The sequence below is a fragment of the Choristoneura fumiferana genome, chromosome 6 (genome assembly GCF_025370935.1).
Source record: "Choristoneura fumiferana chromosome 6, NRCan_CFum_1, whole genome shotgun sequence".
Lineage (NCBI taxonomy): Eukaryota > Metazoa > Arthropoda > Insecta > Lepidoptera > Tortricidae > Choristoneura > Choristoneura fumiferana.
Window position 1 is genome coordinate 6,151,773 of NC_133477.1, and position 10,914 is coordinate 6,162,686.

At 40.2% G+C, this 10,914-nt stretch overlaps 1 protein-coding gene across 1 annotated transcript; it reads right to left on the bottom strand.

Annotated features, from left to right (window-relative positions):
* Window positions 1-9,093: 9,093 nt before the first annotated feature.
* On the bottom strand, window positions 9,094-10,539 carry LOC141428567 (acyl-protein thioesterase 2-like). Its single transcript, XM_074088568.1, is given in 6 exon segments — window positions 9,094-9,288; window positions 9,897-9,982; window positions 9,985-10,109; window positions 10,195-10,214; window positions 10,216-10,227; window positions 10,310-10,539. Coding segments are annotated over 6 exon segments (474 nt in total). The 5' UTR covers window positions 10,361-10,539; the 3' UTR covers window positions 9,094-9,108.
* Window positions 10,540-10,914: the final 375 nt, after the last annotated feature.

Below are 10,914 nucleotides of genomic sequence, written 5' to 3' on the forward strand. Positions count from 1 at the left end.
GACACTATGAGGAGGCCTGCGCCTTGTACTGACAAGTAACTGACGACGTATTGCATAGGCCGAGATAATAGTATACAACTACGACTTAGGGATTGCTCCCGGGAATTCCCGGTACTGAAATTCCGGGAATTCCGGAAATTTCATCGCCCTCAGTACGGGAAACGAAACTCATTTCCCGGGAATTCCGGTACTACAAAAATATATGATGATGATGATGTGATCCTGTTATCCCTCACTAGGACTAGGGACATAGGGCTCGTAGAAGAGTTTTCCATTTGGCTCGATCTTGCGCGGCTTCTTCCAGCTCTTCCCAGCCGAGACCAATTGAGCCAGCCTCCTTCTCAACTGATCGCCTCCACGTGTCCGAGGACGTCCTGGCCGTCTTCTGCCAGTAGATTGCCAACGGAGACCCTGCTTGGGCAGGTGATCATTCGACCCTCGAAGCGTGTGTCCAATCCATCGCCATTTCCTTGTCATAACTTCTCGGCTTACTGGCTTCTGGTCAGTCATTTGCCACAGTCTTGCATTTGAGATAGTTCGAGCCCAAAAAATCCAAGGATACGCCTCAGGCATTTGTTAACAAACACCTGCAAACGATCGGTGATATCCTTCCTTACGAACCATGTCTTGCATCCGTACGATAGGACTGACTTGACGTTGGAGTTAAACACTCTGATCTTAGTGCGTCGAGTTATTACGGTGGATGTCCACACAGGTTTGAGTTGCGCGTACGCCGCCCGCTGCCTTGTTTGCGCCTCAACATCGCTATCCGTTCCCCGGTCGGGTCGACCACACTTCCTAGATATGCGAATTGGCCAACTTGCTCAACGGCCCTGCCGTTAATGTATATCGGCACCGCATCCGAGGTGTTAAGCCGCATGTCCTTCGTCCTTCGTATTCGGAGAGGTCGTTGGTCTTGGATTGCATACGCTACGCTCTCGTGATGTTGCGAATAAACAAAGATCATCTGCGAAGTCTATGTCTTCGAGGCCCCCTCATCTACCCAAGGCAATCCTCTCCTCTCTTGACTTGTTACCTTGCGCATCACGTCATCCAAGACAATGAGGAAAAGCAATGGCGACAACAAACAACCCTGCTTCACACCCGCCGTGACCGGTACCTGGTCTGACAATTGTCCCTTATGCATGACTCGGCAAGAGGAGCCCATATAAAGATTTTGGATAATTTTTATGATTTTAACTGGTTTCTTTTTAGCGCATGCCAAATACTTGTCCACTTGACCCTGTCGAACGCCTTTTCGAAGTCTACGAACAAAGTGAAAAGTTCACTACGCATTTCATTGCACTGCTCCAAAAATCATGCGTAAAACGTTGATTTGATCAATGCAAGACCGCCCTGCTCTAAATCCACCCTGTTCGCCCCTCAGCGTACAATCGACAGCACTCGTCATTCTGTGTAGCAGTATCTTGCAGAGAACCTTGGAGACCATAGGCAGTAGGTTTATCCCTCTCCAATTTGAGCACTGGGACAAGTTCCCTTTTTTGGACAGCTTAATTAGTATGCCTTCTTTCCAATCTATAATACAAAAATATATAATTTTAATATTTTTAACCTTTATCAAGCTGTAAATGCTGTAAATCCACACGATGTTTTTTTGGATTTGAGGCGAGAGATATTTAACATCTTTCCGTCGCCCCTTGTGTGTGTGCAGATGAATACTCCGTTCGGTGTCACCGAAAGCTGTTTGTACCCAATATTAGTGCGAAATATATTTCGAACAGGGTAGGAGCCAGAACGCAGCCCTGACGCACACCTCTGCGAACATCAAACGGCTCCGATGTGTTGCCGTTGTAATCTGCAACGACCTTTATGCCTTCGTGAAATGACTTTACCACCAGGCTTAGAAGTTTTGGCGGACACCCAATGCTCTCGAGCGCAGAATAAACCTTCCCTGCTTACTGTATCGAACGCTTTGTTGAGGTCAACGAAAGCGACGTAGAGAGGGGTGTTCTGCTCCCTACACTTCTCCTGTAACTGAAGAAGTATAAAGATCATATCTACTGTGGATCGCTGGGAGCGAATACCACACTGCGCCTCAGGATAGATGCGCTCTGCAAGCTTTTGGATTTTATACAAAACTACTCGACCAAAAAGTTTACCAACTATGCTTAAAAGGGCAATACCGCGGTAGCAGTTGCAGTCGATGCGGTCACCTTTCCTTTTGTATAAGGTGACGGAGTTAGCGTCGCATATGTCCTGAGGTACTTCCTTCCTCCCAGCATTTACACAGAAGATTGTGCATGATTGGTCTGATGCACTGGAGTTTAATTACTCCGGCTTGGGTGCCGTCACCGCCAGGACTCTTTCCGCACTTGAGCTGATTGACAGTAGCTCTATAGACGGCAGGTCGTCTAACTCTGTCCATTTGTCCAGTTTGAGCATGCTTTGCACTGCTTCCTGATGCAGGAATACAGGCTGAGAGAAGAGATCTACATAATGCTCGACCCAGCGGTCCGTTGTTTTGGACTGTGTAATAACAGAGCCATCCGCGTCTTTAAGAGGGCTGTCGTTTTAATGACCAAAGCCAAGGGCAAAGAACCCGCTTGATACCTTCATAAACACCGCTAATATTTCCCTTATGTGCACAAAATTGAATGGTGCGACCGAGATTAGACCAGTACTGGTATTGGCAAAGTACCGCACACTTCGCTGGAGGACTGCTTTGCTATTGCGAAGCGCTATTCCGGTATCGGGATTGGGTTGGGATGCATAAGTAAGGTCGCGCTTTGAGTCAAGCAAGAGTTGAAGATGCTCAATAATTGAATTACAGAGGGAGGGTAATTTCAGTGATTCATATTTTATTTATAAACTTCTATTTAAAAACACATTTTTCCTCTAGTACCGAAAGTATCGAATTTCCCGGTATTTCCCGTACTGGAGTAGATCCAGTACCGGGAAATAGAAATTCGGTTTCAGTACCGGTACTGCAATCCCTAACTACGACCTCTTTAATCCGAACCCCGAAATGTACCCGTTGGACTAGTGAGCGTTCGGTTATATATACAGAGAAATATATAGGGTACTAGCTTTTGCCCGCGACTTCGTCCGCGTGGAATAGTAACTTTGGAAGTGTTTAAGTTATTAGGGTACCTATTCTGCCAATAATAGCACATAGAAACCTCTACGGTTTACTGAAAATAAGCTATTTTAATACATGCTTTATATCTAAAGTATTTTTTTTGTTCTTCCATTCGTTCTTAAACATAAATATTTTTGCGGGTAGCCATATTTAGCAATACGACGTCACAGACGACGTGTATTCTAACCCTGCAACACAAAAGGACTAATTCTTCATAGTGAACTCTTGACATCTTACGTCCTTTATTGTAAGTTAGGAGGGTAGATTATAATTAAGACGTCATTCTTACTAAGCATAGCTACACATTTTTCCGATAAGTATACTTATAGTAAATTGTTTGGAATTCCTTAAGAACTTTCATCCCATATTTTCAAGTATGAAAAATGTCGAAATGTGAAAAGAGCCGGAACAAATGTTTTTTAGGGTTCCGTACCTCAAAAGGAACAAAATGGAACCTTAGACCCTATATCCCGTAAACGCGCGGAGTATGTATCGAGTTGAAATTAAAACCCTAAACTCAGGTCAATAGTCCCGGAAGCTGTGAAAAAATCGAACTTCTAAGTTAAACGCATCAAAAGCTACAGTCATTAAAAAAGTGTTCCATACAAATCGCCTTAACTGAAAAGGTTTAGGGTACTTCCGGCTGTCCTAGAAACTTGGAATTTTGTATAAAGGTACTATTAGCATTTTTTTTCCTAACACTGGATATTCATTCATAAATACCCTACGGACCCTTGATGCGCGAGTCTGAGTCGAATTTAACCAGTTTTTTTTTGTTCTTATCGAATACCTAAACATAAAGATTCATCGATTTATCTTGATAATGACGACATTCCATATAAGTTTCATCCCCTATTTCATCCCCTCGCAGGTAAAATTTTCAAAAACGCTTGAACAAATATCTATTTTATTTTTTATAAGTGCCCAAATGCAAAGTTTCATAAAGTACAATCGATTTATATTCGACAATGACGACCTTCATAAAACTTTCATCCCCTATTTCACCCTCACACAGAATAATTTAAAAAACGCGCGAAAAAATATCTATTTATCTCTTATCACGTGCCCAAATGCCAAGTTCACAAAGAACCATCGATTTATCTTCGACAATGACGATCTTTATATATAAAACTTTCATCCCCTATTCACCCCCATACAGGAAGAATTTTAAAAACGCGCGAACAAATGTCTATTTATCTCTTAATCACGTGCCGAAATGGCAATTTAATAAAGACTCATCGATTTTATCTTCGAAATGACGACCTTCCATATGAACTTTCATCCCCTATTTCATCCCCCAGGTCGAATTTTCAAAAAAGCTCTTACAAAATACCGACTTATTTTTTTATTAAGTTCCTAAATGCCAAGTTTCATGGTTTATCTTCGACAGCGACGAACTTCCACCATATAAACTTTCATCCCCTATTTCAACCCCTTAAGACCTCTTTTTCGCGATAAAACATAGCCTATGTTCTTTCCCATGGTCTATTCTATCCTCTGTACCAAATTTCATCCAAATCGTCAGCGGTTTTGGCGTGAAACGTAACAGACAGACAGAACAGACAGACAGACAGACAACAGAGTTTTCGCATGTATAATATTTATAGTATGGATTTTTATGGAATAAAACAAACAACAAGCTTTCTTTTCTTTCACGTGCAAGCCATGATGCACGAACGTCGTAATAGCAACACAAAATGGCCGACGAATAACAAAAACAAAAGCGCATGTCATCTGCTCGACATTCGGTAAGCAAAGCAACTGGTAGCCGGCGAATGAGTGAAGAATTATGCAGGCGTAGTAGTAGGCGGGGGAGGGCGTTCGGATTACGGAGGGCTTCGGATTAGAGGGTGTTCGGATTAAAGAGGTCGTAGTGTATTTAGAAAATGACGTAATATCGAAAATTAAAAAAAATACTATCAAAGTTTATGCACTGTACCTAATCTCCATTCGCATACGAGGTTCATTATGTATTTATATGCTGGAATTATCACTATCAATCTCAAAAATTTACATAATTAGAAATTCATAAGCTTTAGCTGATTAACCTGGTCTTCCTGCCTCTTTGTGCATTATTGAATGCAAACAATAGCTGTCCATAGGAATAATACATTGCAACGAAAATATTAATGAACCACGACTTGGTGAAGTAAACCTAAACATATAATTGCCCTAAGCAAACCACAGACATTTTGTACTTTTTTGCGGGTGCCCTAGGTAAAAACGTCACCAAATGAATAGGTGTGATAGCACTGACGACTCCAACCAATAATACAAACAAAACATATTCTTGAGACCGCAAATAAAGTACGACATAATAACAGTAAGTAGGGCTACTACGAAATTCGAAAATCGAAGTTCGTATCGTACCGTCCCGCTGACGCTAATATTCTTCGCTTAATAATATTAATAATAAATTAATCGCTTCATACGAGAGTGAGAGGGACGGTACGATACGAACTTCGATTTTCGAATTTCGTAGTAGCCCTACTTACTGTTATTATGTCGTAGTTTTCACTACGTACTTTATTTGCGGTCTCAAGAATCTGTTGTTTGTATTATCGGTTGGAGTCGCGTCAGTGCTACCTATTCATTTCGTGACGTTTTTACCTACCCAGAAAATATCATTTGGTAAATTAATCGCTTCATACGAGAGTGAGAGGGACGGTACGATTTTTTAATTTCGTAGTAGCCCTACAAGCACAAACGAAAACCTATCCAACTGACCACGAAAGACAGAACAGAGGCCTTACCTATTGGCTAACGCAGTCGGAATTAAGATCCTTTTCACCACTTCTTTTTGTCACACGGTATGGTCCGAGGGTAGAAAGAGATGATGAATGCGATCGCAAGCGCCAAAGCGTAAGACAATGCTTCAGATATCGTGTCAGCTTTAGAATCGAAAAGGATGCATGCATTCGTTATTATACTTATAAATAAACACTGTACTTAAAGCTTATTTTTATGAGATAGATAGGTACTAATGCTTAACAGGTTCCCTGTCCCGAAGCAATGTGCAGCGTTCTTTTGACACGTCCCCATAGTAATAATTTAACTCCCGAGCACAGCGAGGGTGTTGTGAGTTCATTCCCGAGCGAAGCAAGGGTATTAAGATGGAGTCCTGAGAGCAGTGAAGGAATAAGCGCGCCCAAGGCAAAATCAGTTTTATCACCGAGGAGTACCTAATACTCTACTTTTATTCACCTTTTGCTTGACAATAAAAACCAAGGCTACTAGAAAAAGTATCTACAATCCGTGAGCTCTTAGAAAAACCTTCGGGTTTCGGGGGAAATCGGAAGGATTCGTGTAGTAGAAAATGACAATTGTCTTTTTGACTTAATAGTAAGTAATCCAAGACGCGAAGAGTGCACTCGTTGTGTTTTTATTGATTTACTAGCGACCCGCCCCGGCTTTGCACGGGCAAAGTAAAAATTAAGTAAGTTAATATAAGTTCCATTTTCAAACGAATTCGGCGCGGCGCGGGCCGCCCGCGGGTGTGCTGCAGCTGCTGAGCTATACTTACGGGCTGTACTGTACCTACGCCGTGCGATTTTGAAGAAATTAGACTTTAAACGCATAACAATAAGAACTATGAGAAGTGGCAAGTGGAAACCAGCGGGTTATAATGAAATCCGCAGTACAGTCAGCGTCATATAGTGCGTAGCAGTCAAGATCACCAAATACTTGGAAACATCAAAATAGTCATTAACATTGACCCAATCAAAGCGATCAAATTGCTCAGGACATCCATCGTGTACAAATAAATCGGAGCACGCACATCACCACTGGTAGCGTAGCAGCCATAATGTCCAAAAGTATGGGACCCACTAGAAAACTGAGCTTTATTTAAAAGGACTAAGGTTTAATCTCGAGTTGAGTTAGGTAGCACGTAATAAGATTCGAGTTTTTGTTTTTGACAATCACCGAAAAGAGTACCAACTTGTCAGTGATCGTTCAGTCTCTTTCATTTGAATCCTGACGCCTTTTTTCAATTTTTATTTACATTGTCAGAATTTCGGATTAACGAATTTCTTTTAAATATGGTTTGAATTGGCCAGTATAAAATTACATTATAAAAAGTTTTTATTTAATTAAAAAGGTAATGACATGTGCATTTTGCACCAAGAGACTGAACATTGAACAACGTTCACGTTGTATTAAAGATGACTAGCTAACTAGATCATTGGACCTTATACGGTATGTAATAAAGTCAATTTTTCTGTGGTGTCCCATACTTTTGAATACTTTGGCTGCTACGGTACTAATGTCGGCTTAAATGTAATAAAGTATTTGGCGACGTGCGTGCTCCAGTATATTTGTACACGATAGATGTCTCGAACAATTTGACCGCTTTGACTGAGTCACTGGTAATGACTATTTTGTATGTTTCCAAATATTGGTGATCTTGACTGCTACGTAATATATGACGCTGACTGTACAACATTACGACCCGGCGAAAGCCAAGGGCTATAATGATTTACTTTGAGGTTTGTATGAAATATAATTAGGTATTGTCGAGCAGGTGGTGTGAAAAATGTATTATTTATCCAAAGAACAACTGATGCTCATGAAGTTGACCAACCCACTTTTTTTGCCCGCTGCACGCTGCTGCCCCACCTAGATCGCTTGTTCATCGTAAGTTCATGTTTGTTCAGTTACTTAAATCGTTAGGACCCGAAGCGGAAACAATTTTTTTTTATTTTAAAATTGGGAGGCTATCTTCACGCTAGCCACCTCAAACAAAATGGTTCGTCTTTTTTTATGTAAATACTAGCCGTTACCCGCGACTCCGTCCGCGTAGAATTCGGTTATTGCTATCACGCGGGAACTATGCAATTTTCCGGAATAAAAACTATCCTATGTTCTTACCCAGGACTCAAACTATCGGCATACCAAACAAAACAAGAAGTTTAGAACAAAACAAACAAACAAAGAGACTTGCAAACTTTCGCATTTATAATATTAGTAGGTCTATGTTAATTCACAAAAAAAATTTCGTTAGGACCTTTTTCTGGATTTATTTATGATTTTTTCATGGTAGGGTGGCTACCATGAATGCCCCAATCCGCCCCATATGAGTTTTTACGATTTTTTCATGGTTTTAGCACAGAGGTTTTGATTAGTTATAATTCTTAAACTACTGGTTCTAATGAAATTTGAAATATACCGTTTTTATACAATGCCTGCTTGGTTACTGAAAATTCAGGCTCCTAGTTTTATCCACAACGGGTATAGAATGTCACCATTAATTGCAGAACGCTTTTCCAACTCCTACGCACTCCTTTTTTTTTTTTTTTTTAATACCACGTCAGTGGCAAACAGGCATGCGGCCCGCCTGATGTTAAGCAACTTTATCATTCATTTATAAAGAGAATAATAAGTAAATAGCTCCCGCCATGGATGTAGTATCGTTGTCAATAACATTACGTGTTAGGTATTGCAATGAAAAAGAATCATTATTTAAATTACGTCTGTACATTATGATAATTGATAAAAAATGGTAAGTGTTAAAGGGCATCTTATTCCGACATTTTGATAAGATAATTTATTAAAAGTATGTTTATATTTTATATTTATTTACTACATCTCTATGATTGTACTAGTATTATAATTCTGACAGTTAGTGCGTGTGAGATTTTCTTTCATGCTAAAACGGCTGGACGGATTTGGATGAAGTTTTGGTACATGGATAAGTGGAACTCTCTCTAATATGACACATAGGCTACTTTTTATCCTGTTATTCCCACGGCAACAGAATATAACTATGCGTGTACAACCATGAAATGGCAACTGTAAAAACTAAAAGACATGAAATTTGGCACAGTTATTCTTCATGCAATGTTAATGGTGATCAAATTATTTTTTTTGGGAATTCCTATTGGAACTTAATATAGCCCCAGAAACTGCCTTCTGAGGGTTAACATATGCACAGCTGCAGATCATAGCTGGTCTAATTAATAATTATAAATTTCAAATTGTGTGTGGAGCGATGTGGCTATTTAAAATATTCATACCGGCATATCCAAAGGTGCTTTGACTGCATCAGGGAAGTGAGCATGCCTTGGGAGCCAGCAGGACAGCGAGATGACCCCAGCAAGTGGTTCAGGGTATGTGAGAGCTGAATGCAGAGCCAGGGCTCCTCCTTGGGAGAAACCACCAAGCAGAACCCGATTAGCTGGAATGCCAGCCTGAGAAGGAAAAAACAATATCAGATTAAACTATTCCCTGAAACAATATAAGGGTTAAATAAAACAGGGGCTACTGCCAAAAGTATATGTAGCCAATCTTTTTTGACATTGGATGATGTTGGCTGCCTGTGCAAGCTGCAGAATTGTAAATATTAGGTATGTTTGTATGCCTAACACTTTAGTAAAATCTTTATTAAAAAAAAATACTATATAATCTGACCACTGTCTAGGGGTTTAATTGACTTGAAATTTGATAAGCATATCATACCTTCAGCCCTTCAGTAATACAAGGGCAAAATTGTCTAAAAATCAAAAAAAATGTTAAAAAGTAACTACAAAAAAACTACAGCCAGTATCCCAAAGATATTTCTAGTAATGGCAACTTGCATCCAATTTAGTACAGCAAATAATAATTGTTATAGACACCTTTGAGGAATTACATTTAATTTTAACTGACAACTGCAATTTGTAAGCTAGATAAAAAAAACAAATACATTTTTACCTTAAGGGCTGTGAACTACTGCCATTATTACTAAAATGGACTTTATTACAAGCTTCTAAAATTAAATGTAACTACAGTAAAAAAAAAAACTCAAATTCAAACTTACTTTAATCTCATCTGAAATTAGACCATGAATCAAGCCCGTAGCTCTCATGATTCCTTCTTCATCCTCCGGAGCAGTTGCATCCAGGTCCTTAAGTCAAACCAGGATGGCATCCGGAAACCAGCGTTCAGCGTCACAGGGATCGTTGCGGCTGTCGGGCAGATCACTTTTACGTGAGGCCCTCTTATCGCAGCAATCGTGCTCGCCCATCCGTGGCTAGAAAGTTCATTGGATCCAGTCAACTATTAACACTCGTGAGCACCGAACAAAATTTAATAACACACAACTTAATAATACTAACCCAGTATCACCGAGCCCATGCAAAAAATATTAGCTGAAACATAAAGTTCGTAAAAACAGCACTTTTATCTCAAGTTTTATATAAGATGCGCCAAAGATACTAAGAGAAAACTCACGGATGCTGTTTGTTTTGCAGTCGCTGCAATAATTACTGGATTCGGTTCCATTTCGTTAAGTAATTAACGAATTCGTGATAATCAATACTGTTTTCAACTAACGCGACAGACTAGACAGCAGAGCTGACAAGTCGGCTTGGAGCTGGTTTAGCTATCAGCACGACCCACACCCACACACAGCCACCAAAACCAGGCTAAGGCTAGGCTACCTACCAGCATAGCATACATGGCAGTGTTGCCAGGTTACTCTGGACAAAATTCGTCAAATTAAGGAGGTAGCTCCTTAATTTGACGTTCTTAGCTAATTTTTTTGTCAGAATCCATTTTCTCCCACCCAAGTCGGCAGTAAGCATAAGGTCCTGTATACTTAGTCTTAGTCTTCTTAATGTACTGACAACAACCTGTCTGTCCACCTCTCCTCGCCATTTTCGACATATCAACAGGATTATAGGACTAATACTTGAATTTTTGGTCCTCGGACCAACCATACCCTTTCTTGCTAAGGCCCTTTACAAATCTAAGTTGTTGCACCCGTTTTAATGTTAAAGAGTAACAAACACCATATCATCACTTATCTAACAATACCGTTTAAGTGCGAGAACGAA